Raw genomic sequence first — 27295 nt, 5'->3', positions numbered from 1 at the left:
TGAAAATGGATGCAGCAGAATACTGCACTCCTTTCTGCACAAGAGTCAAGGAAGTGCATTCTACATGCAGATTTGATTTCTGCCTAGTATTAACTGAGTGAAAGCTGCTAACTCTTGGGAATAGGCTAATATTGCTAACAACAAACGACATTAAAGAAAATATATACTGTGAGGGCAATGTCAGAATAACCAGATTTTTTAATAGGGGTCGGCAAGAGGTTCTCGAACTTACACCACATATAGCCCGAACAGCCCATTTTTGAGCCAAAAATACCCTTTTTGAATCAGAAGAATTACCCCAAAAAATAATACCATACGACATAAGCGTATGAAAATATGCGAAGTAGACTACTTTTCGTGTTGAAGTGTCACTTATTTCAGATACTGTTCTAATGGTAAATAAAGCAGCATTTAGCTTCTGAACAAGATCTTGGACATGGGCTTTCCACAACAGCTTACTATCTATCCGAACGCCTAGGAATTTGAACTGTTCCGTCTCGCTTATAATATGCCCATTCTGTCTGATCAAAATATCGGTTCTTGTTGAATTGTGAGTTAGGAACTGTAAAAACTGAGTCTAAGTGTGATTTAGCATCAAATTATTTTCCAAAAGCCACGAACTTATTGCATGAACTACATTATTTGTTACTGTTTCAATATTACACACAAGATCCTTCACTATCAAGCTGGTGTCATCAGCAAACAGAAATATTTTTGAATCACCTGTAATACTAGAAGGCATATCATTTATATAAATAAGAAACAGCAGTGGCCCCAGCACCGACCCTTGGGGAACGCCCCACTTAACAGTGCCCCATTGGGACTGAACATCACTACCACTCTCAATATTGCGGAGAATTACCCTCTGCTTTCTGTTCTTAAAGTAAGAGGCGAACCAATTGTAAGCTACTCCCCTTACTCCATAATGGTCCAACTTCTGCAGTAATATTTTGTGGTCAACACAGTCAAAAGCCTTCATTAAATCAAAGAAAACACTTAGCGTTCGCAACCTTTTATTTAATCCGTCCAAAACCTCACAGAGAAAAGAGAATATAGCATTTTCAGTTGTTAAACCATTTCTAAAACCAAACTGAACATTTGACAGCAAATTATGTGAATTTAAATGCTCCAGTAACCTTGTATATACAACCTTCTCGATAACTTTAGCAAACATCGATGGCATAGAAATAGGTCTAAAATTGTCGACATTATCAATGTCTCCCTTTTTATAAAGTGGCTTCACTACCGAGTACTTTAATCGGTCAGGAAACCGACCACTCCTAAAGGAAAAGTTACAGATATGGCTGAGAACTGGGCTAACATACATAGAACAATACTTCAGTATTCTGCTAGATACCCCGTCATATCCATGAGAGTTCTTGGTCTTTAGTGATTTAATTATTAAGTCAATCTCCCTCTTGTCAGTATCATGGAGGAGCATTTCAGGTAACAGTCTCGGAACACTTTTTTCTAAGAGCGCTATATGATTCCCTGTTGGAACTAGGTTTCTATTTAGTTCACCTGCTATATTCAGAAAGTGATTATTAAATACTGTACATATATGCGACTTATCAGAAACACGGACATTCCCATTACGCACTGATTCTATATCCTCGACCTGTCTCTGCAGACCAGCAACTTCCTTTACGACTGACCATATGGTTTTAATTTTATCCTGAGACTTAGCTATTCTATCTGCATACCACATACTTTTTGCCTTCCTAATAACATTTTTAAACACCTTACAATACTGTTTGTAATGGGCTGCTGCATTTAGATTCTGACTGTTTCTAACGTTTTGATATAATTGCCACTTTGTTCTACAAGATATTCTTATCCCTCTAGTCAGCCACCCAGGCTGCCTGTTTGTGCTAGTACCCTGTTTTAAACGTTCTAACGGAAAGCAACTTTCAAAGAGCATGAGAAAAGTCTTGAGAAAAGCATTATATTTATCGTCTACTGTATCAGCGCTATAAACATCTTGCCACTCTTGTTCCTTGATAAGGTTTACAAAGGTCTCTACAGCAACTGGATCAGATTTCCTGAACAGCTGATGACTATATTTAACACGTGTTGCAGCATAAAAATCTTTTAAAGTTAAAATTTGGGCATCATGATCTGAAAGGCCATTCACCTTTTTGCTAGCAGAATGCCCTTCTAGTAATGAGGAATGAACAAAAATGTTGTCCATTGTTGTTCTACTGTTCCCTTGCACTCTCGTTGGAAAGAATACGGTTTGCACAAGATTATATGAATTAAAGAGGTCTACCAGCATCCTCTTCCTTGCACAATCACTTGTACAATTAATATTGAAGTCACCACATACAACTAACTTTTTGTATTTCCTATAAAGTGAACCAAGAACCTCCTCTAGCTTTAGCAAAAATGTTGTGAAATCGGAGTCTTGGGATCTATAAATAACAACAGTTACAAGTTTAGCTCCGTTAAATTTAACCACACCTGCACAACATTCAAACACCTTTTCAGTACAGTACTTTGAAACATCAATTGACTCAAATGCGATGCCGTTTTTCACGTACATGGCTACTCCCCCACACCGCAAAGAGCTTCTCGAAAAGCAGCCAGCCAACCTGTATCCTGGTAAAGGAAGCCTCTGCATTATCTTCTTATTTAAGGAGTGTTCAGATATACCAATAATTTCAGAGTCAACATCTATAAGCAGTTCACTAACTTTAATACCTTGTATATTTTAATGAAATATATTAATTCCCTCATTACTCGGATACCTAAGCTTTGTCAAAAGTGATTCCCTTGGTAGAGAGACTTCCCTTAAGCAGGAATACCTATCAGCCGACTTCAATCTAAAAAAGGTGCAGCTCTAACACCCACTACTGCAGGAATTTTCCCATGAGTGATCCCACCAACCCCACCTATGCCTTGCCAACCTCCCCTTCCCATACCTGTTGAGGTACAGGCCGTGTCTAGTGAAACCCGTCCTGCTGATAGACTCCACCAACACCACTGAAATGTGACCCATGCTTTCTGTCTCATGTTATTACGCCTGACGGCTGTATTAAGATGAGGCCGATCGTGACGCTGAAACAGTTCCACGAAATGCACATTCGTGTTGCCAGTCTGAGTGGCTATCTTTTCCAGGTCACCATCTAAGTTATACTCCCCATCCCTATGAATACTATTACCAGCCCCACCCACAATCACTACCTGATCCTCTTTAGTAAAATCCCTACATAACCCCCCTATGTTAACAGTCACCTGAGCCAACCCTGCATTAGGCTTCACAATGCTGGTGACCTGGTACTAATTCCCCAGCACTTCCTGCAACTGCTGGCCTACACCTCTGCCATGAGAACTACCTAACAGCAGAACCTTCTTCTTCCTCTTCGACTTTGCAACTGTTCTAGGCACAGTAACTACTGAGGTCTGCTGCATACTTCCTACATCTACAGCTACTAGAGATTCCTCTCCACTAGACTCTGACAGTTGGACATATCTATTGTAAACACCAATAGTAAAAGTATCTGAAAATCTTCTTCTCCTAGCAGATCTCTTGCCAACAGCCAGCTCCCATTCCCCAACCCCCTTCTCCCTCCTCATCCCATCTAGCTCCTCCTGTGCGGTTTTCAACTGCACCTGAAGGGCAGTCTATGGACTCAAATGGAATACTGTGTTTTACGTACATAGCCACTCCCCGACCACGCAAGGAGCTCTTTGAGAAACCCACACTTGACCATACCCCACTCTGACCCCACAGCCATTGTCAGCATTGTGAATAATGACCTTTTGCTGTCTGTTGCTAAAGTAAGAGGTGAACCAATTGTGAGCTACTCTCCGTATTCTGTAATGGTCCAACTTCTGGAACAATATTTTGTGATCGACACAATCAAACGCCTTAATTAGATCGAAAAATATGCCTAGCGTTCGAAACCTTTTGTTTAACCCATCCAGGACCTCACAAAGAAAAGAAAATATACATTCCTGGAAATTGAAATAAGAACACCGTGAATTCATTGTCCCAGGAAGGGGAAACTTTATTGACACATTCCTGGGGTCAGATACATCACATGATCACACTGACAGAACCACAGGCACATAGACACAGGCAACAGAGCATGCACAATGTCGGCACTAGTACAGTGTATATCCACCTTTCGCAGCAATGCAGGCTGCTATTCTCCCATGGAGACGATCGTAGAGATGCTGGATGTAGTCCTGTGGAACGGCTTGCCATGCCATTTCCACCTGGCGCCTCAGTTGGACCAGCGTTCGTGCTGGACGTGCAGACCGCGTGAGACGACGCTTCATCCAGTCCCAAACATGCTCAATGGGGGACAGATCCGGAGATCTTGCTGGCCAGGGTAGTTGACTTACACCTTCTAGAGCACGTTGGGTGGCACGGGATACATGCGGACGTGCATTGTCCTGTTGGAACAGCAAGTTCCCTTGCCGGTCTAGGAATGGTAGAACGATGGGTTCGATGACGGTTTGGATGTACCGTGCACTATTCAGTGTCCCCTCGACGATCACCAGTGGTGTACGGCCAGTGTAGGAGATCGCTCCCCACACCATGATGCCGGGTGTTGGCCCTGTGTGCCTCGGTCGTATGCAGTCCTGATTGTGGCGCTCACCTGCACGGCGCCAAACACGCATACGACCATCATTGGCACCAAGGCAGAAGCGACTCTCATCGCTGAAGACGACACGTCTCCATTCGTCCCTCCATTCACGCCTGTCGCGACACCACTGGAGGCGGGCTGCACGATGTTGGGGCGTGAGCGGAAGACGGCCTAACGGTGTGCGGGACCATAGCCCAGCTTCATGGAGACGGTTGCGAATGGTCCTCGCCGATACTCCAGGAGCAACAGTGTCCCCAATTTGCTGGGAAGTGGCGGTGCGGTCCCCTATGGCACTGCGTAGGATCCTACGGTCTTGGCGTGCATCCGTGCGTCGCTGCGGTACGGTCCCAGGTCGACGGGCACGTGCACCTTCCGCCGACCACTGGCGACAACATCGATGTACTGTGGAGACCTCACGCCCCACGTGTTGAGCAATTCGGCGGTACGTCCACCCGGCCTCCCGCATGCCCACTATACGCCCTCGCTCAAAGTCCGTCAACTGCACATACGGTTCACATCCACGCTGTCGCGGCATGCTACCAGTGTTAAAGACTGCGATGGAGCTCCGTATGCCACGGCAAACTGGCTGACACTGACGGCGGCGGTGCACAAATGCTGCGCAGCTAGCGCCATTCGACGGCCAACACCGCGGTTCCTGGTGTGTCCGCTGTGCCGTGCGTGTGATCATTGCTTGTACAGCCCTCTCGCAGTGTCCGGAGCAAGTATGGTGGGTCTGACACACCGGTGTCAATGTGTTCTTTTTTCCATTTCCAGGAGTGTAGCATTTTCAGTTGTTAACGACTTCTAAAGTCGAACTGTACATTAGATGACAAATTGTGTGATATAAAATGATCAATTATCCTCACATACACAGCCTTTTCAATAACTTTAGAAAACACTGATGGCATAGAATTAGGTTTAAAATTGTCTACATTATCCTTATCTCCATTTTTTATTAAAGTGGCTTTACTACTGAGTACGTTAATCGTTCGGGAAACTGGCCATTCGTAAAGGAAAAATTACAAATATGGCTAAATACAGGGCTAACATGTACATCACAGTATTTTAATATTCTTCTAGGCACTCCATCATGTCCATGGAAGTCCTTAGTCTTCAGTGATTTAATTATTGACTCAGTCTCCGCATTGTCTGTTTCACAGAGGAGTATTTCAGACCTCAATCTCAGAAAGGCATTTGCCAAGAAAGATATATGATTCCGTGTAGAAGCTAAACTTTTATTTAATTCACCAGCAATGTTCAGAAAATGATTGTTAAATATTGTACATATATCTGATTTATTAGTAACATAAATATTTTTACTACCAACTGACTATATTGTCGACTTTGTGCTGCTGACCAGACAGTTTCAACTGACTGTATGCTTTTAATTTTATCCTCTAACTTACCTATTCTATTTGCGTACCACAGACTCTTTGCCTTCCTAATAACATTTTAAGCACCTAACAATACTGTTTGTAATGGGCTATTGTAGCTTGATTGTGACTACTTCTAACATTTTGTTATAATTCCCGCTTTGTTCTACGTGATATCCTTATCCCACTACAAACATCCTGCCACACTTGTTCCTTGACAAGGTTTAAGAAACTCTCTATTTTTGTAGGATTAACTTTCCTACTCAGTTTGTAATTATATGTGACAGTTGTTTCACTGCAAAAAGCCTTTTAGTGTTAAAATTTGTGCATCACGGACCGAAAGGCAATTCACCCTTTTACTAACAGAATGCCCATCTAATAATGAGGAATGAATAAAAATATTGCCTATGGCTGTACTACTGTTCCACTGCACCCTAGTTGGCGAAAACACGTCTGCATCAGATCGTGTGAATTTAGGAGATCTACCAACATCATTTTTCTTATACCATCTTATACAAAATTTATACTGAAGTCTCCACATATAACTAATTTCTGGTACTGCCTACAAAGCGAATCAACATCCCTCTCTAGCTTGAGCAGAAATGTTCTGAAGTGAGAGTTAGGGTACCTATAAACAACAACAATTAGAAGTTTAGTTTCACTAAAGTCAACTACCGCTGCACTACATTCAAATATCTGTTCAGTGCAGTGCCGTGATACGTCTATGGACTCAAATGGAATACTGTTTTCTACATACAGAGCCACGCAAGGAACTCCTTAAGAAACAGCCAGCTAATCTGTATCCTGGTAGAGGAAGCCTCTGAATTGTCAAATTATTTAAGTGGTGCTCCGATATACCAATAATTTCAGAGTCAACATCTATAAGCTGTTCACTAACTTCATCTCTAGTACCTCCCATATTTTGAAGAAATATGCTAATTCCTTCTGTAGACGAAAACATTACATCCTGCGAAGGTGAGCCCTTAGTTCGAGGAGCTTTAAGCAGGTTACCTATCAGCTGACTTCAGTGTAAAATAGGTGGAGCTACTACAGGAATTTTTCCATGAGTGATCTCACCACCACCCAGTACACCGTCACCTATAAGCCTTGCTAGCCTCCCCTTCCTATACCCATTGAGGTGCAGGCCATGCCTAGTGAAACCTGATCCACTGATAGTCCCAACTGCCACAACTGAAATGTGACACATGCCCTCTGCCATCAGCACCTAACAGCCGCATTAAGATAAGGCTGATCATCACACTGAAACAGTTGCACGAAATGCACATTAGTGCCACTAGTTTGTGTAGCTATCTTTACCAGGTCACCACCTACATCATATTCCCCGTTCCTATCAAGACTGTCCCCTGCTCCACCCACTATCGCTACCTGATCCTCCTTCGTAAAATCCCTACATAACTCCCCTATGCTGTCAGTCACCTGAGCCAACCCTGCACTAGGCTTCACAATGCTGGTGATCTGGTACTCACTCTCCAACACTACCTGCAAATGCTATCCCACACCTCTGCTGTGCGAACTACCTAGCAGCAGAACCTTCTCCTTCCTGTTAGACTTTGCAACTGACGTAGGCGTACTAAGTGCTGAGCACTGCTGCACGTTCCCTACATCTACTGCTACACTGCCTTGCACTGCAATGTGGTAATTGTTTGAGGCGACATTTATACACTGGTCAGCCAGAGGATTATGAACACCTAACTAATATCCAGTATGTCCACCTTTGGCACAGAGCACAGTGTGCCGATACTTCATGCAATGGAAGCAGTGAGGCCTCGGTAATTCGTGGGGGGTGGGGGGGGGGGGGAACTGGCACTACATCTGCACACACAGGTCACCTAATTCCCCTGAATTATGGGGAGGAGGGCGACGAGCTCTGATCCTAGACTTCCGAGATGTGTTTGATCGGGTTCGGATATGGCGAGTTGGGGGAGCCAGCACATTAATTGGAACTCTCCACTGTGTTCCTCGAACCACTCGATCACATTCCTAGCCTTGTGACATGGCGCATTACTTGCTGAAAAATGTCAGTGCTGTCTAGAAACGTGATCGTCATGTAGGGGTGTGCGTGGTCTGCAACCAGTCATGGCAGTAATGGTGCCTTGCACGAGCTCTGATTCCGACGTGAATGTTCCCCAGAGTGTAATGGAGCCGCCGCCAGTTTGTTTCCGTCCTGCTGTATACGTGCCAAGCAGCTCTTCCCCTGAAAGACGACGGATTCGCACCCTCTCGTGTCCACGATGAAGAAGCTATCAGGATTCATCAGACTGTGTGACGCTCTGCCACTGAGCCGACGTCCAGTGCAGTGCCCATTTCAATCGTAGTTGCCAATATCGTGATGTTCACAGTGACACATGGGTCGTCTAAAGCGGAGGCCCATCGTTGAGAGTGTTCTGTGTACTGTATATGCAGGCGTACTTTAACCAGTGTGCCCAGCCTATGACGTACAACACCTGTAATGAGGGATGGCCGCCGAACACTACGACTTCTCGAAGTGGTTTCGATTTCGACAAGTGTTGAAGACAAGCACCACAGCACTCCTCGAGCACCCAACAAGTCGTGCAGTTCCCAAAATGCTCGTGCCGAACCTCTGGGACATAACAATCTTCCCGCAGTCAAACTCAGGTAGATGGTGCGCCTCCCGCATCCTGCATGCAGCAGCAGACTCCCTGGTATTAAATGCACCGTACGTGTGTCTGACTGACAGTCCTTCCTCTCCAGGTGACGCTCCTATCGCCTGGACAGGCCTGTATTGGTGTTGGTCGGTGCTCGTAATGTTCTGGCTGTTGAGTGTATATACCTTGTGATGGAGTTGTGTGTAGTTGGAAATTGCAACTGATTTCCTAAAAGTTGTAAACGGCAATGAGAGGAAACGTGTTGGCAGGGAGAGGCGGTTGCGGCGGCTGCTGGAGCCTCCGGTGATTCCCCACGCGGCCTGCGCAGCCCGGCCTGCAGCTCCAGCGTCGCCTCCAGTGAGTATGCAGCGGACTGCAGGGCGCGGACGCGGTAGGCGTACAAGATGTCCTGCCACCACTGGTTTATCCATTTTCTCTCTTCGACAACTCTCTTTCAGATCTCTCATTGGTTTTTGCATCTTTAGTTTCGTAGTTCGTATATTCCGTTTTGCCAAGAGACATACAGGAATATATCATTTCGGTGAAGGATGTTCAGCGAAGGCTGAAAAAAAAACATGAATGCATAGAATATCCTATATATGTGGGAGGGTGTATGTCGACACTATGAAGAATTACGTATCTAAAATAGTGACGTACAAAATGGATATACACTGCCTGACAGAAAAGTGGAGTGTCCAGGAGAGGAGGAGGAAACGAAATGAAACTTCACAGGTTGAGAGGATATCTGATGTTATTTCAGTAGTTACTTTGTCTACTCAGATTTAGAAGTAACTTCACAGTATGAGCACACTTACCAGCATAATGTTGCAGCATCAATGGCCTGGATACTAACAGTGATTCGGTCGAGAAGGATATGACAAAGCCGTCGTATTCTGTCATGAGGCAAGGTGATCCCAACTGTTGTAACTTGCCCTTCATATCCCAGAAACTGTCTATGGAACATAACTGACGTCGGAGCTGGCCCCACACGTGTTTCATTGGGGACAAATCCGGCGATGAGCAAATCCGGCGGTGTTGCCGGCCTGGTGAGTACCTCAACATCACACACACAGGCCACAGTGACGTGGCCATGTATGGACGAGCGATCTCCTGTTCAACAATGGCACCACCATGCTGTAGCATAAGAGGCAACAAAAAAGGAGGCATGAGACGCCCACGACGTATCGCTGGTCCTAACTAGCTGTGTGGGATGACACAGAATGTTTGACGGTGTTGATTACTTGTCAGCACATGAGAGACGCAACTGCAGAGAGGTCGCGATGTACGTCGTGGTACACAATGCTGTGATCCTCCCTTGTGTTCAGACGTGGTCGAGCAGAATCTTGACACAAGTTTGCCTGGTTTCTCCTCCCCCATGTAGTCAACAATGGGCCACTGCCACATCCGAATGCCTCACAAATCCTGTTACTGTGCGAAAGGACCAGCCAACTGAACAACTCTCAATGCTGTGTTACTCACACACTCGCTTCTGATGCTTTCCACGATATAGCAGTGTGCTTCATTACGCATATATTCGGGCACTACAATATTAGGGTGGGACTCGGATGTGCTCTATTTTTAGCATAGTTTTGTGGACTGGGTTGATTTGGGAGGGGGGGGGGGTGGAGGAGGTAAAATTGCAAGGTCATTGGTCTCATAGGATCAGGTAGGGAAGTCGGCCGTGCCCTTTCAAAGAATCCATCCTGGCATTTGCCTGAACCGATTTAGGGAAATCACGGAAAACCTAAATCAGAATGGCTGGACGCAGGATAGAACCGTCGTCCTGCCGAATGCGAGTCCAGCGTGCTAACCACTGGTCCACCTCGCTCAATACAGATGTCTCCAAGAATTCAGCGTACAACTCTGTTACGTTCCCGTCAGTTTGTAGTTAACAGTCATCAACCGACGGATCTAAGTGCAGGTGGCCACTACATTTTCAGTGCCTCGTGTCTCGCAGGAGTGGCTGAATGCTCGAGTGGCTCGGCTGTCGTTACCACCAGTTCGACGGGCTACTCGCGGTGCGGCGAATCCTCGCGCCCTCTCTGAGCGTGTCGACAGACTGGACAGTGTTCACAAACCGCTCTGTGCCGTTCGCTAGTGCAGAGTCAACGCTCTCAGATTGCAGCGTTGCTGTTATCTCGCTCACAGAGATGCCTGAACTCAGGGATGCAGTGATTTCCTGTGTGTGGTCAAAGAGTTTCGGTACTGGCCCTACCTTCAGTGCCACTGGGCATGGGTGTTTGGACCAAAGACCTTGTAAAAATAACTAGACTCACCGATGGCGCTGCAGTCGCGGGATAATTTGAACCTTCGGCTGGACGCCATTGGCCGCATCTTGTGGTCGTGCGGTAGCGTTCTCGCTTCCCATGCCCGGGTTCCCTGGTTCGATTCCCGGCGGGGTCAGGGATTTTCTCTGCCTCGTGATGGCTGGGTGTTGTGTGCTGTCCTTAGGTTAGTTAGGTTTAAGTAGTTCTAAGTTCTAGGGGACTGATGACCATAGATGTTAAGTCCCATAGTGCTCAGAGCCATTTGAACCATTTTTTTGGACGCCATTATAGTGGTTGTAGTCTGATGTGTTGTGTAGTATTGTTGTTTATGAAGACCCTGATTCAACGTTGTATATTTGTTGGGGCGTACAGACAGTATTTGTTACTCGTAATTCTACTGTCTGTACGTTCCAGTCAAAAGAAGTACAATGGTGAAGAGTTGTGCAGCGATTAATTGTACAAATAAATTCGAGAAAGGAACGAATATTACATTTCACAGGTATGTGAATATTTTAAGTTGTTTTGTATGTTTTTGTAACACGGTATTAGTATAATGTCTGTGCATCTATTTGCAGGTTTCCCTTCTCAAAACCACAGCTGTTACAAAAATGGTTACACGCTGTCAGGAGGCAAGATTTCCGACCGACAGAATACCATTTTATATGTTCTGATCATTTTGAAGGTAGTTGGCTGATCGGTAGTGTTTTCATGGTCTAGGTTAGGTTGAAACTTGATAATTTGGTCGTCAGTTGCCAAAGCACTATGCCATATATAACGCACTTCTCGTCATAAAATCTAAAGCAAGTTAGAGTCAGAAAATATCTATTAATATAGTGGGCAAATCTTCGAGTATTTTGATGCATTTTGCGTACATCTATTGAAAATGAACTACGAAAAATGCTAGGCGTCCAGTACATAACTTTTAGCTACGGCGGATTACATGTAGTATGTAAGATAAATTCATAAACAGTGACTAGTTGCTGTTTGTTCATAAATTAAAAACAATATTGTAGTAACGTAATTGAATGAGGCATTATGTTTGCGACCTAACTCAAGGGAATGCATTTTTTTGTGGCGGTGTTCGTAGCGACAAACACTTCGCTGTAGAAACGGCTTACGAAGTCACCGCCACACTTTTAATAACGGGCCAACCGGTCCGCTGGAACAGTGAACAGAAAGATGAAAACCAAAACACTCTGATTAAATAAAAGTCGGTACTTATCTTTATTAACGAAGATACAGAAACACAGTAGTGAACTCCGTGTCTACAGAAATCTGTCTAGTTCGAGTCGGAGCGGGTAGGTCAGCGTCGGCTGACGACAAACAACAACTCTGCTGCGATGAACACACAACTGACTAGCAAGTACACAAATCGGTGGCGAGTATACAACTGAGCGGCGAATACAGAACTGTCCTAGCGCTCGCGACTCCAGCGCTTAAGAAGCCAGAAGCCAGCGGTGGCGCGCGCAGACTTGCGGCGATTTCCTGTATCACTGGCGCTGCTTATGCGGATGGCGTCCGGACTTTGATGCTGCCAACCTTTTGGCAGCGGGCTCGGTTGCCATTACTGGCTAGGATATAACACTCCTCCCCCCCAAATCGCCGCACCGTCGTTGAATAATGACGTGGCGAGCGTCGACGGCGGGGGAGGGGTCTGGCCGCAGGCGTAGCAGAAGAGACCGGGGCGGAGACTTGTCGGTGGCAGTCCCCGGTCCGCACCCCAGCATTGGCTGCGCGGGGCCTCGGGAAACACCGACTGAAAACCGATGTCAGGGTGCACGCCTGTGACCACGGGCACAGCTTCTGGTACTGGACGTGACGGGGCGTCAGGACCCACGAAGAGAGGCAGCGTCTCCTGACACTGCGTCGACGGCTGCTGAGTGGGCGCCGGACAAGGCGCTGCGGTGTCATACTCCTTGGGGGTGCCCAAGGAAAGCGGCTGCAGGACAGGCTGCACAGCCACCGCTTGGGATGGCGGCCCGGCTGAGGGGTCGACGTCCATCGGCTCCGAAGGCGGTGGCGACTGAAGAGGGACTGCAGGCGCCAGAGCGACCACCTGGGGCGCTCCCGGATGAAGCTGCACGGGAGGAATCAACGGGACGGGCTGTCGGCGTGGTAGCGGCGACGGCTGCTGCTGCTGCCCTGGTGGTGGCAGCGAAGTCGGAAGGCGCAGCTGGAACCCGCCGCGGACCAAATCTGTGGACAAAGAACGAGCGGCAGAATCCGGGCGGCCAGCGCGGCGCAACTGGTTCTGATGCCTCCTGTGCACCCCAGTAGCACCTTGAACAGTATAAAAACCGCGACCCTGGACACTTATCACGGTGCCTCGTTCCCAACGACGGCGACCGTGATAAACTCTGAAAAAAACGGCGTCGTTGCGCTGAAAACGCGTGCGATGCTCAGAAGCGGCGGGTCGATTCGGGGGGGTGCAACAACCGTAGTAGGGTGCGATGACGACGGCCGTGGAGAAGCTCCGCCGGCGAAGGGCCATCGCGTGGCGTGGTCCGGCACGACGACAGGAACGTAGGAACGTGATGAGGGCCTGCTCACGAAAGTGCGTAGCAAGAAAGGCGGTCCATATGATCCTTGAATGTGCGTACAAAACGTTCCGCTGCACCATTCGATTGAGGGTGGAACGGCGGAGTAAGAACATGGCGAATGCCACTGGCAGAACAAAAACTTTCAAAGTCAGCAGAGGTAAATTGTGGACCATTGTCAGACACTAAAACTTCTGGAAGACCCTCAATACAAAAAATTGAAGTCAACGCCTGTATAGTTTGTGCAGACGTTGTAGACTGCATGGGCACAACAAACGGAAAATTACTAAATGCATCTATCATGATGAGCCAACGAGAATTCCAATATGGACCAGCGAAATCAATATGTACTCGCTGCCAGGGACCGGCAGGGCGTGCCCACTCAAAATAGCGTTGAGGCGGTGCAGCTTGGTGTTCGGCACACGTCGAACAATCTGTAGACATCTGCGTAATCTGCTTATCAATGCCGATCCATGTACAATGACGGCGGGCAAGCTGCTTGGTGCGGACCACTCCCCAATGACCTTGATGCAACAAGTCGAGGACCTTGGATTGGAGCACTTGGGGAACCACTACACGAAGCTGGTCATTCTCGGTGCGTAACAGCAAAACTCCTTGTGAAACAGACAACAGATGACGTTGCGGATAATAGCGACGAACCACAGGATCCGATATGTCCTTTGCCTTGGACGGCCAACCACGTTGAACAAAATGTAATAGTAAACTCAGATGAGGTTCCGTAGCTGTCGCACGTGCCACCTGACGATAATCAATCGGAAAATCCCGAAGGGATTGATGCTCATTGGCGTCAATCTGACGGCAAGAGTCTTCAGAGGAATCGAAGACATCATCCGCAGCAATCGGCAATCTAGAAAGCGCGTCAGCGTTTGCATGCTGAGCTGTAGGGCGATACAGTATCTCATACTGGTATTGTGATAACAAAAGAGCCCAACGTTGTAGTCTCTGAGCTGTCTGCTGAGGAACTGGTTTAGACGGATGAAACAGCAACGTCAGAGGCTTGTGATCTGTTACTAAACAGAATGGTCTACCATAGAGGTAGTGATGGAATTTTGTGACACCGAACACAAGAGCCAACGCTTCCTTGTCCAATTGGCTATAATTACACTGAGCTTTGTTTAGCAATTTAGATGCGAACGCAATAGGACGTTCGGTGTTACTGACTCGGTGAGACAACACAGCACTGAGGCTGAAAGAAGAGGCATCACAAGCTAACACTAAAGGCTTGTTTGGGTCGTAATGGACCAGACAACGATCATTCAATAAAGCCTCTTTAAGCTGCTGAAAGGCTGATTGGCAATCAGCTGACCACACAAATGGAACATTCTTACGGCGGAGACGATGCAACGGTGCAGCAATTTGTGATGCATTAGGTATAAACCTAATATAATATGTCAATTTGCCAAGAACTGCTTGCAATTCATGCAGATTGCGAGGGGCGGGCAAATCACGAATAGCTGCTAAATGTGACTGGGAGGGATGAATGCCTTGAGCATTAATAACATGTCCCAGATACTCAATTTCCGTAAGGAAAAATGAACATTTATCGATGTTGCAACGTAGGCCTGCCTGAGACAACACTGTAAACAAACACTCCAAATTACGGAAATGTTCAGCAGGCGTCCGACCGGACACAACAATATCGTCTAAATAGTTGCAACACGATGGCACATTAGCCAGAAGTTGTGACAAAAAACGCTGAAAAACAGCTGGAGCTGACGTACAACCAAAAGGCAAACGCAGAAAACGGAACAACCCCAACGACGTGTTTATGACAAAATACTGTTGTGATTGCTCGTCGAGGGGCAATTGCAAATAGGCTTCACGGAGATCAATTTTGGAAAAGAAACGAGCTTCCCCTAACTTATCCATCAGCTCGTCCGGTCTAGGCGAAGGAAAAGAATCAATGACAGTCTGAGGATTAACCGTCGACTTAAAATCAGCACACAAACGTAACTTGCCAGATGGTTTCTTTATAATAACTAAGGGAGAAGCCCACTTGCTCGCTGAAACGGGTTGAATAACACCGTTGTTTTGCCAACGACGAAGTTCATCTTCTACAGGTGCCCGGAAGGCGTGAGGCACTGGACGAGCACGAAAAAATCGAGGCTGAGCATTATCTTTTAACGTAATATGAGCGGCAAAGTTCGCAGCACAACCTAGTTCGTCTTCAAATATGTCACTGTATTGTTCACACAAATCGGTTATGCTGTCTTGAGGAACAACAACAGAATTAATTTGCAACACATTGTCTTGGATAGACAGGCCAAACAAGTCAAAACAGTCTAATCCGAAAATGTTTACACTGTCTGTAGCGCGGAGCACTGTGAATGAAACTGTTTTTGTATTGCCACGGAATGTGGCTGGCACGCTACATACACCTAACACAGGAATTTGTTCTCCACTATAAGTAGCCAAAGAATGTTTTGCCGCTGAAAGTTGAGGGCGGCCGATAGCCGCATACGCAGCACTATTTATTAGAGTCACAGACGCACCAGTGTCTAATTGAAAATTGAAGGTCTTATCCTGGATGCGTAGCTTCACAAATAGTTTATTACACTGTCTCTGGATCGGTGCAGTGGAGACGGAAGACACAAAATCAGCGCGTTTAGCGCGTGTTCGCTGCTTACGACAACTCGTGGGTTGGGCGGGTGGAACAACAACTCCCGCTTCACTTGCAGTCTGTACATTACTTTTTACAGCGTTTGAATTACGCTTGGGTCGCATAGCAGAGGGCTGGGTGGGTGGCTTATTGCGAACAAGTTTATTACCCACACGAACCGTGGAAGAGTCTTTAAACGCGACCTTCTGGGCGGGCTGGCTTTGAATAACATGAATATCCATGGGCTGGGCAGCACTAGAATTGTTCCTGCGTTTACGCAAACAAACAGTCTGGATGTGTCATTTCCTTTGACAAAAGTGACAAACCGCGGTTCTTAACGGGCAACGTTCACGAGGATGAGCAAGAACACACTTAGGGCAAGACTAACTCTATCATTTTGCACACGCGGCTGACGAATGTGTTTAACATGACGCGGCCGGCTAGTGTTTACAGTCTGACTCTGCCGGTGAGGCCGCGGGCGAGACATAAGTTGCTTAGCACAGGCAATCTGAGAAATACATGGCTGATCTAACTCACACTCAGCATAGTCAAAAGTATCTTGGGCTTCAATGATGTTCATCATAGTCTCTAATGACGGGTCAGGCAACTTTAAGATAGCAGCACAAATAAGAGAATCTGCAATGTTTTGAGTAATAGCGTCTCGTAACATGACATCACTGTAGGAAGCTCCACACACACAAGTAAATCGGCACTGACGGGTGAGGCCCCGTAAATCTGTTAACCACTGTTTATTAGACTGATGTGGCAGTTTCTTTAATCTGAAGAACTTGAATCTGGTTGCTGCCACATGAACTCGCGACTCGAAATACTCAGCAAGCTTGTTAACAACAACGTCATAGTCTAAAGCTTCTGGCTTGGATTCCGGGAACAACTTACAAAGTAGTCTATAGACTTCCACGCCGGCAGTGGAAATTAAATAAAGCTGCCGCTCATTACCTGTGATTTTGTAGACTGTCATGTGCGCCTGCAACTGCGCGAAATATTCTCGCCATTCTTCTCTTGATGCATCAAAGGCACGGAAAGGTGGTGCTGCCTGTGCTTGTTCCTTTTGTGTTGGTGGATTAGCCGCTTGTTTGGCGATTGCTTCCACCAGATTTTGTATTTGCTGACTCTGTAACAAGATCAACTGTTGTAATTCGGCAGACATAGTGAACACAAATTAAACCAGCCCCCAAAATTTTATCTCTATAATTAGTATAACAAGAAACAAGTTGAACCAGCCCTGCACACGAGTTCGGAAGTCCACGTCGCCAGTTTTGTGGCGGCGTTCGTAGCGACAAACACTTCGCTGTAGAAACGGCTTACGAAGTCACCGCCACACTTTTAATAGCGGGCCGACCGGTCCGCTGGAACAGTGAACAGAAAGATGAAAACCAAAACACTCTGATTAAATAAAAGTCGGTACTTATCTTTATTAACGAAGATACAGAAACACAGTAGTGAACTCCATGTCTACAGAAATCTGTCTAGTTCGAGTCGGAGCGGCTAGGTCAGCGTCGGCTGACGACAAACAACAACTCTGCTGCGATGAACACACAACTGACTAGCAAGTACACAAATCGGTGGCGAGTATACAACTGAGCGGCGAATACAGAACTGTCCTAGCGCTCGCGACTCCAGCGCTTAAGAAGCCAGAAGCCAGTGGTGGCGCGCGCAGACTTGCGGCGATTTCCTGTATCGCTGGCGCTGCTTATGCGGACGGCGTCCGGACTTTGATGCTGCCAACCTTTTGGCAGCGGGCTCGGTTGGCATTACTGGCTAGGATATAACACATTTTATAACCAAAAGCGACGTATATACATTCGAACTCCGCGCGTCAGTTGACCACTCTAATGGCCGCCAGCCAGCTATTCAATTTGTCCGCTCTTCACACTCGACCACTCGTGCGGTTGTGGGGGCCTGGTTTGGACGCGGCTGATGCCGGCTGCGTTGTGCGCAGGCGCGGGCGGCGGCCGCTACTGGCCGGCCGTGGCGCTGGTGCTGCTCCTGGTGGCGGCCGCCGGAGTCTGCGTACCGGTGGCGCTGCGTGTCAGCGCCGACGCCGAGCCCGGGGCCTACGGCGACGGCGACGGCGACGCCGCGGCGGCCGCGCGCCAGCAGAGGATGGCGGAGGCGCGGCGCCTGCTGCGCGCCGTGCCGCTCGTCGACGGGTCAGTGGCGGCCTTCTACTCACCCCACAACCTTCGCACATTTACATCCCTGCAATTAGACATTCTTTGCTTTTGCGGTTTTTATTACAACACACGAACGACAACTGTTTAGCTCATGTCATAATACATAAGCTGCACTGCTCATTCGATAGTCAATAAATTATTCATTATACCAGCGCAAAAATGGCCCTATTGGGGCACAAAAATGCGAATATGCTCCTATGTATTCTAAAGACTCTGAGTCAAAGCGTTGTACCAGCTGCCTCATTCTAACTTTCTCAGCACCTTTGAGAATGTTCCGAAAAATTTTGGCATGTGAACATACTTGCATTTTTTAACATGCAGCTTCCTCAGACTCCCACAATCTCCATTAACTATTACTCATCACACCCTCTAATCCAATTATCCTTCGCTGCAAGTCGCTCATACCCATCCGCTCCGAGCTGCTCTTTCTCGCTCACTCGTTCAACTCCGCTAGTTGTCATTATCTTTATTACGTCTCTCTGTCGCTGTCGCTTGTCACACAGCCACAGTCTACTTCTTTCTGTCCTACTGGTACAGTCTCCTCTCACAGGCATTCTCTCCCTCTTGCTCTCTCTCACTGCTAATGTCGCAATCCTCCCTTCCTACTGCTGCTGTCTCTTCCACTGTCACTATCTCTCTTTCCCTCATTGTCATTGTCACATACTCTGTCTCCCATTACTTCCACCACATTCTCTTCCCCCCCCCCCCCCGCCCCGGCACTGTCTTCTTCACTCTCTCCCTAGCAGCTATGTTTGACTGCCACTGTGTCCCTCTCTTCCTCCCAGACTGCCATTGTCTCCTTCCGTATTTCCATACCTCACCCACTGTTTACAATCTTTCTGTAATTATTACTTTTCCTTTTCTTTGCCACTGCAACTGTTATCTTTTCTCTCAACATAAGAGGCCCAAATATGTTTACACGCCAAAATTTTTGGTACAATTTTTAAAGCGCTGACGAAGTTAGAATGAGGCAGCTGGTACAACACTTTTAAATCAGAGTCTTTAGAATACATAGGAACATATTCGAATTTTTTGTGCTCCGATTGTAGTATTTTTCTGCTGGTTCCCTTCTTTTCCCCGCTGCAGAAGCGCTTTTAACTGATTTGAAAATAAATGTATTGGTCATTAAAATTAGAGAGTTTACTTATGTGAAATTGAGAGAATGCAACACTTTTACACTTTTACACTCCAGACAGGATTTTGCATGAGTATTTTATGTGTACAAGTGGGATAACTTTGAACCTCTGTATCTCGAAAACAGATAAAGGTATGAAAACAGATAAAGGTATGAAGAAAATCTCCTAAGTTATTCGAGATCGGGATCGTACTAACACATCGTAAAAATTTCAGCCATTTGCTATGCATATTCATCTTGGGATACTCGGCTGGGGTTTTGTCTGCTCGAAAATATTGTAAAGAAACAATTTTTTGTGGGTTTCATGAGGAACCGCGTCCATAACTTGCATTAAGTCCACTGCAGACCGCATCAGCTTCGAAAAGAACCAACCGATTTGCTCCTTTTCCATAAATAGTATGAAGTGTATAATAGCGGGTGGTTATAATTAAACTTTCCCTATTTAACACGTTATAACATGGGAACTAATTACTGTACGAGGAGCAAACTTGGTAGCATTAATGTCAAGGACATGGGGAAGAGAAATAATGTAGAATCAATTCAACTGAAACACTTTTAATGTGCTGAGCCATAGTAAAATTTGCTGTCTTCAAGAGTGCGCCGCAGCGTGTAGTGTAAAGCAGCCGCCCTCCGTTTCTGGCGGTGGCGCTGCTGTGGCAATCGCAGCTTTAGTGTCTCCCACTGTGGGAAAGCGGAAAAATTGCCTGTTCACGTGCATTTAATGGGCGCTATGAGCTCGGCAGTCGGATAGTCTGTGGTCAGTCGGTCAGTCTCTGAGTCGGTGCAGTGAGGCGACACAGTCAGTCAGAAGGCAGACACTCGCATGTTAGTCGGTCGGCTCTAAGTCTCACTCGCTGTTAGGTTGTGGACTGAGCCGGGTTCGTCGTTACTCGGCGGTTGGACGAGTTGGCAGTCAGCAGCAGGCAGGTCCGCACGGTGCAAGAATGCGCCGGGACCGTGGCCGACGCAGACGCAAGGCCGTTGGTCGATCGGTCGGCTGGTCGTCGGATGGCGACATGTGGTCTGACACCAGGATCAGTCGGGAAGAGTTGGCAGCCAGCAACAGTCGGGTCCGTACGGTGTTAGTAGTCGCCGGGGCCGCTGTCAGACAAGGTGGGCTGCCCTTGGTCGTTTGCTCGGCCGGTCGTCTCAGTCGACGACGTCTCTGATCCTCAGGATGAACACCATTTTCCGAGTCGGGATGTGGTTGGACCTTGTCGGTTCGTCGGAACTGAGCAGCTACGTAGTCTCCACAGCGAGAAGCCAGGCCGGGGCTTTTGGCAGCGGGCACGCGCTGTTGCATCTGGAGGCACTAGCTGCGAGAGCGACGTTTCGCTTTCCTCCAAAGCAGGATCCTCAGGTTGAGTGATTAGTGACTTCTTTTCAAATCTAGACTGTTACGATTTGTTCGTTATTTGTGGATTGTTGTTTCCTCAGCTATTCATGCGTGTGATAACAAGTGGTGTGAGTTGGTGTCTAGAAGCCGCAGTCTTCCTCCGTAGTGATTTGACAGTTGTGACTGTATTCTTTAAACTTGCCTTGAGTGGTGTTTGATGCCTTTATCTTGGTTAGGTCGAGTTAGAAAGTGTAGGTATCTTGGTTTACTCGACATCGTCCGATATTCTCTGTTGTTCGTGCAGTTGGATCTGACGGTTGGAAATCGGTCGGATGGTCAGTCAGAGTGAGGCTAGGTCAGTCTAGCGTCACCAGTTGCTGGTCTGTCTCTCGTTTGCATTTGTGTGGCAGTTAGTGTCTGTCTGTCGTCGAAGTGCTAGTATGTCTGTCCTTTGGATCAACTTTAAAGCTAGAAAATGAGAGTCTTGCCACTCCGCCAGTAACAGCTAGTGGTCTCCCGGTCGGGGCTGAGTTCCTGCACCTGATCTGCGCGTCAGGCCGCCAGTCTGCTCGAGTTGCTCGGGCAACGGTCATTGGCGGTTGGATCGGTCGGTTGGTCGGTCGCGCACTGAGACATGATATGACGTGTCCGCCTTGAGCGTCGCCGCATGTGAGGTCCCCACGTGAGTTCAGTAGGCAGCGCCGTATAGAAAGGGGTAGTGGCTTCGCGATCCACATGAGAACAACAGGAGTGAAACCACGACATCGGTCTGGTCAGTGCGACACCGTGAGACGGGAGGTCGGCGCGCCTTCCTGCGTCCGTTGAAGCGGCTGGCAGCGGTTCGGGAGAGCGTTGGGGGCGCTGCGCCAGGTCTTCGCCAGAAATCGCAGTTTATTAGAAGATAAGTGCTTGGAGATATGTTGTTTCATTTACTTGTTAAATTCTACTTGTTTTCTTGGTGAGGTCAGCAGCCACTTTGTTTTGTAGTCATCCCACGGGAAGGTGGTTATTTGTGAATTGGGTGGTCCGTTTTTCCCTTGTGGAATTGGGGAGGTTTAGAGCAACAATCTGCCGTAGCTTAATAGCTGCCTCTGTCATGTTTGTCGGATTCGGTGTTAACGAATTTATAGGATTAACGTAAAGGCCGAAATCCTGAAATGTTTTTATCTTGCCCATCATCTCGCGAGGCAGTATATGTGTAATGTACAGCATGTTGTACACCTTATGTAAGTCTGAATTTCATGGGTTTTATTTAAATAGTCATTTTTATAAAGATGCCACCCTTCCACCGTAAGAGCCCTTTTAAAAACAAATTGCACTTTTGGTGGCAAGTAATTTCTTAGTGTGAGTGTTTGTACCATTTCCATCCCTCTTACAGGGTGCATAGTTAATGTGTTTGTGTGAGTTGTTAAAATTTTTGGTTTAACGTGATCTGGTGTGTTGGAGATTTGCACCAGTGTAGTTTTTTAGAGGTCGTTGTTATTCTGCCTCTGAAAAATTGTAGCTTGATATTTAGAGGGTGCTTTCTGATTGTAATTTTGAATTTGTTTTTGAAAAGACTTTTAGGAATAAAATTGATAGTTGTTAAAGATAATTTCATTTTCCATCAGTTTATTCCTGGCAACTACATCCACGCTCACCTAGTGTGATTAAATGTGTTAATGTTCTTGGTGAATCGCTAGTAAATAAAGTAAATTCTTTAAGAAAAGATTTTGAAAGTAAATTTACGGTTCAATCATACCATTACATACCGATACTATCAGTGGAACAAAAGGGGCTCAATATGGCGCATGTCAGTAGGTATGCTGGTTACCTCTCTTCAGATGCTGCGCATCAGATCAGCACACGTGTGATGTTACCCTGGTAAACCCTGTCCTTCAGGTAGCCCCACAACCAGAAATCACAGGGAGTGAGATCAGGTGATAGTGCCAGCCAAATATGACGATAATTCGATCGTTTCCAAATGGGTTTCGGAGAAGAGAAACTTCACGAGCGATGTGTAGTGGGGCCGCATCTTGCATGTAAACCGTTGTGTTCAATGCGGCCGGCCGCGGTGGCCGAGCGGTTCTAGGCGCTTCAGTCAGCTACCGCGCGACTGCTACGGTCGCAGGATCGAATCCTGCCTCGGGCATGGGTGTGTGTGTTGTCCGTAGGTTAGTTAGGTTTAAGTAGTTCTAAGTTCTAGGGGAGCGATGGCCTCAGATGTTAAGTCCCACAGTGCTCAGAGCCATTTCAACTACATGTTGAACGCGCCTTGTAACAATAATGTACCTATAATAATTTTTTTTCTTTATGAATTTAGATAAATTTGTCTTTCTGAATTTATGCAAAGTAATATAAGTAATGTTTTGAATTTCTTTTTCTTTTCGTGTCATGTTAAAGAAACTGTAAACAACTTTTGAAATGAATGTTACTATTTATGTTAGATTTCAGGCAATTTGATAACCAAAAGGAAATGTATTTAATGTTAAAACTATTGTAAAATGTGAAAATTGTAATTTAAACACTTGGTCCATACGTAGGTAATGCATTAGAATATGTGTAGTAGAAAACCTGTGGTGAATACCCTACCTGTAGGGGAGCGGGAAAAGGTGGATGCAGGCGAGCGCGGGAAAACGCACACTGGCGCGGTTCGGCACAACGGGCTCAGTAGAACAGTCGGAGTTGGGTATCGGTCAGAGGAACATGTACTGTACCGAGGAGGCTATCTAGGAAAAGTGGATTCCATTGAGCCTCGGATGGGCCGATTCCGACGACTACTTGGCATGGCTATATCCTTAGGCACAAAAAATTGGAAAGATTACTACGCTAAGAAGAAGGAAAGTGCCGATACTGTGAGAGCCTTAGCCGTGCTTGTGTGTGTGCTGTGCTGCCCACTATCTCGCTGCCCGCCATCCGTCGCACCGACGTGCACAGGTCAAACATTTATTTCATCTTTAGAACTGTATCTGTGTGGACCAGTGTCGAAACTGTTCTAACTGTTCAATAATAATGTGACTTTTACCAGAATTGCCTTAGCCGTTACTTATCCTTATCACTGACCTAGACAGGGTCCTTACCACATATTGTGCAACCCGAGTATCCCGAATTGAAAGTTTACAGTTAGTATTAAATTATCTGCAGACCAATCTATGCTATAAAGACGTTTAAATTTAGGTGTGTTAATACAAATGTTAGTAAAGAACAACAGTGTGATTAAATTGAAAGATAAATTTTGAATTGAGCTAGCAAGGTTATTTAATTAATTTGAGACAGAAAGAATGATAACTAATTAATTCAAAAATAAGACAAAAGAGTAGTTATCCACAGATTGATAATTTTGAGTGTTACTTTACCTCCAGGACTTACTAGTTTCAGCATAACGACCATAACAGTTTCAGGCCCCCCCCCTTCTCTTGCCCCTTCTTGTACATTTTGAAGTGTACTGATCAGATCTGAACAACAAACTTAAGTTCTATATTAAACCTAAGTGTATTAGTGTTTTTTTCCAATTTTAATAGTGACATTGTATGTATGCTTTCAAAATTGCTAATTCTAGGGTAATCTATGCCCGATTTCAGTCTGATCAATATACAAATGGAGTTCGTAGTAATCATTGCTGTGTGGTGTTGTGTAATTTTAGCTCATCCAAATTAGTACAAAAGAAGAAAACCTTAGTTCAGTAGATTCTTTCTGGTTCCAAACTTTGCCATAAAACGCAACATTACTACGTGTTATTATGCTTGTACATGCACCCACTTGTACAGGGAAAAACTCACTCAATGCCTAATTAGGCTGGCGACCGAATTATTAATCATTGGTAGTATCTACCGTGTGTACTTCTTGTCCATGCGAACGCGTAATTATACTTTACATTAGCTTGACGCATCACTGTAGTTACTGACTGAATATAGGTCCGAATTGCTTCCATTAGGTACACGTGGTCAACTTATGTACTAAAATCCTTGTTTACAAGGTGAAGCCCGTGAACTTATTACAGTACAGGCTTTATAGAGCTAACGCACGTCCGACAGGGCGGTAGTGTTACAGCCTCTCCTGCAGGGCTGGTCCTACGTGCTCGCGGAGCACATCGCAGTAGCGCTGGCCGGTCGCACTGCACGTGTTTTGTCCTTGAGCGCCATCCTGTTCAAAAAAGACCGGGGCAGTGATGAAAGAGCCGTGAAGCCACACCACACGGTGACACGTTCACCGTACAGAGGAACTTCATGCACAGAGACTGGAGATGAAGATCCACACACTCGGAAATTCTGTGTGCTCATCTCAACGGTCAGAGAAAAATGAGCTTCGTCTGTTCATACGATGGTCCAGGGCCAGCCCTCGTCAATTCCGTCCTAGCGAGAAAGTGGAGAGCGAAGTCAACACGTTGAAAGTCGCGAGCTCTATCTTCTTATCTCGTGTTTTCTACTGAAAATCTCGAGCTTGTACTCTTGTTAACTTTACTATTACAGAGATCGGCTAAACTTAATTTTTTTTAATTGTTCCTGCGCGCAACAAATAACTTACCTGGCCTTTCTGCTGACACTGCTTGATCTGCTGCATTCCATTATTTAACAACAACATAAAAAAACCTGTGGTTCATGGTGTGGGTTCCTGTAGTCATGTCCTAGTTCATGAACCACGGGCAACGTATGAGTGGCCAAGTAAGTGGTCCCGACAGTCGGGTTACCAGTTACTTTGGAACAAGGCCGGGCATCTCGGACATATTCTGAGTCGTGGTCACATTTGTGCTCATACGGCAAAGACTACCAAATCCACCGGTTAGTCCCTCAGCCGTTAGGGGTAAAACCCAATGGGACTCGGGGCAAGTAAGGCTAGCAACCTGCTTCCCTGGTACTTTAAATATGATGCTGGCAATAATCAGGGCAAAATGCCTCGGACCTTTGGAGGTAACGGAGTCCCCCCTCTAACTGACAAACCAGGGACTCCTAAGATACGACTTGGCAAACAAATGGTAATGAGATGGGGAGCTATTAATATCAATGGGGGCTACTCTGGGAAGAAGGTAGAGCTGGCAGAGGCTGCAAGTAGGGATGGGGCTGGACATTTTAGCTGTTAGTGACATTCGGGTAAGGGGTGAGAAGGAAGAGGAAGTGGGAGAATACAAGGTCTACCTGTCAGGAGTCAAAGCAGGAATAGCACAATGGGGTGTAGGGCTTTACATCAGGAAAGAAATGGAACCCAGCGTAGTTGCAATAAGGTATGTAAACGAACGACTGATATGGATAGATTTGCCAGTGTCTAGCAAGAAAATTAGGATTGTGTCAGTATATTCGCATTGTGAAGGGACAGCCAAGATAAGATGGATAGTTTTAATGAGGCACTCAGTGATGTAGTTGTTAGAGTAAAGGACAAGGACAGTGTTCTGCTCATGGGTGATTTTAACGCCAGGATTGGAAATCGAACACAAGGTTATGAAAAGGTTATGGGTAAATTTGGAGAGGATATGGAGGCCAACAGGAACGGGAAACAACTCTTGGATTTCTGTACCAGTATGGGCTTAGTAATCACAAACTCCTTTTTTAAACATAAGAACATTCACCAGTATACTTGGGAAGGCAGGGGAACCAGATCTGTCATTGACTATATAATAACAGATCATGAATTCAGGAAGGCTGTGAGGGACACACGTGTATTCAGGGGATTCTTTGATGACACTGATCATTATTTGATCTGCAGTGAAATTTTGATTGTGAGGCCGAAAGTGCAGGAGGTCAGGTCCATATGTAGGAGGATAAGAGTGGAGAAACTTCAGGATAAGGAAATCAGGTACAAGTACATAACAGCGATCTCAGAAAGGTACCAGTTAGTTGAATTTAGTCAATTACAGTCATTGGAAAAGGAATGGACAAGGTACAGGGACACAGTACTAGAAGTGGCTAAAGAATGTCTTGGAACAGTAGTGTGTAAAAGTAGGATGAAGCAAACAGCTTGGTGGAATGATACAGTCAAGGCAGCCTGTAAAAGGAAAAAGAAGGCGTATCAAAAATGGCTACATACCAGAACCCAGGTAGACAGAGAAAGTTATGTTGAAGAAAGAAACAAAGCCAAACAGATAATTGCAGCATCCAAGAAGAAATCGTGGGAAGACTTTGGAAACAGGTTGGAGACTATGGGTCAAGCTGCTGGAAAACCATTCTGGAGTGTAATTAGCAGTCTTCGAAAGGGAGGTAAGAAGGAAATGACAAATATTTTGGACAGGTCAGGAAAACTGCTGGTGAATCCTGTGGATGCCTTGGGCAGATGGAGGGAGTATTTTGAAGAGTTGCTCAATGTAGGTGAAAATGCGATCAGTAATGATTCAGATTTCGAGGTAGAATGGGATAGGAATGATGGTGGAAATAGGATCACATTTGAGGAAGTGGAAAAAATGGTCAATAGATTGCAGTGCAATAAAGCGGCTGGGGTGGATGAAATTAAGTCGGAACTCATCAAATACAGTGGAATGTCAGGTCTTAAATGGCTACACAGGATAATTGAAATGGCCTGGGAGTCGGGACAGGTTCCATCAGACTGGACAAAAGCAGTAATCACACCAATCTTTAAACATGGGAACAGAAAAGATTGTAACAACTACAGAGGTATCTCTTTAATCAGCGTTGTGGGTAAAATC

The 27295-nt window shown here is 46.1% G+C and overlaps 1 protein-coding gene across 1 annotated transcript in view; it reads left to right on the top strand.

The window, feature by feature from the left end:
- Positions 1 to 27295, top strand: part of LOC126191083 (dipeptidase 1-like) — a 188934-nt gene that overhangs the window by 10752 nt on the left and 150887 nt on the right. Inside the window, exons 2-3 of the mRNA XM_049931803.1 lie at positions 8865 to 8952; positions 17980 to 18190. Coding sequence (XP_049787760.1) covers positions 8865 to 8952; positions 17980 to 18190 — 299 coding nt within the window. The remainder of the gene's footprint in view (positions 1 to 8864; positions 8953 to 17979; positions 18191 to 27295) is intronic.

This window comes from Schistocerca cancellata, chromosome 6 (genome assembly GCF_023864275.1).
Source record: "Schistocerca cancellata isolate TAMUIC-IGC-003103 chromosome 6, iqSchCanc2.1, whole genome shotgun sequence".
Lineage (NCBI taxonomy): Eukaryota > Metazoa > Arthropoda > Insecta > Orthoptera > Acrididae > Schistocerca > Schistocerca cancellata.
Note: the sequence above shows the minus strand (reverse complement) of the source record. Positions and strands in the feature narration are given on the sequence as shown.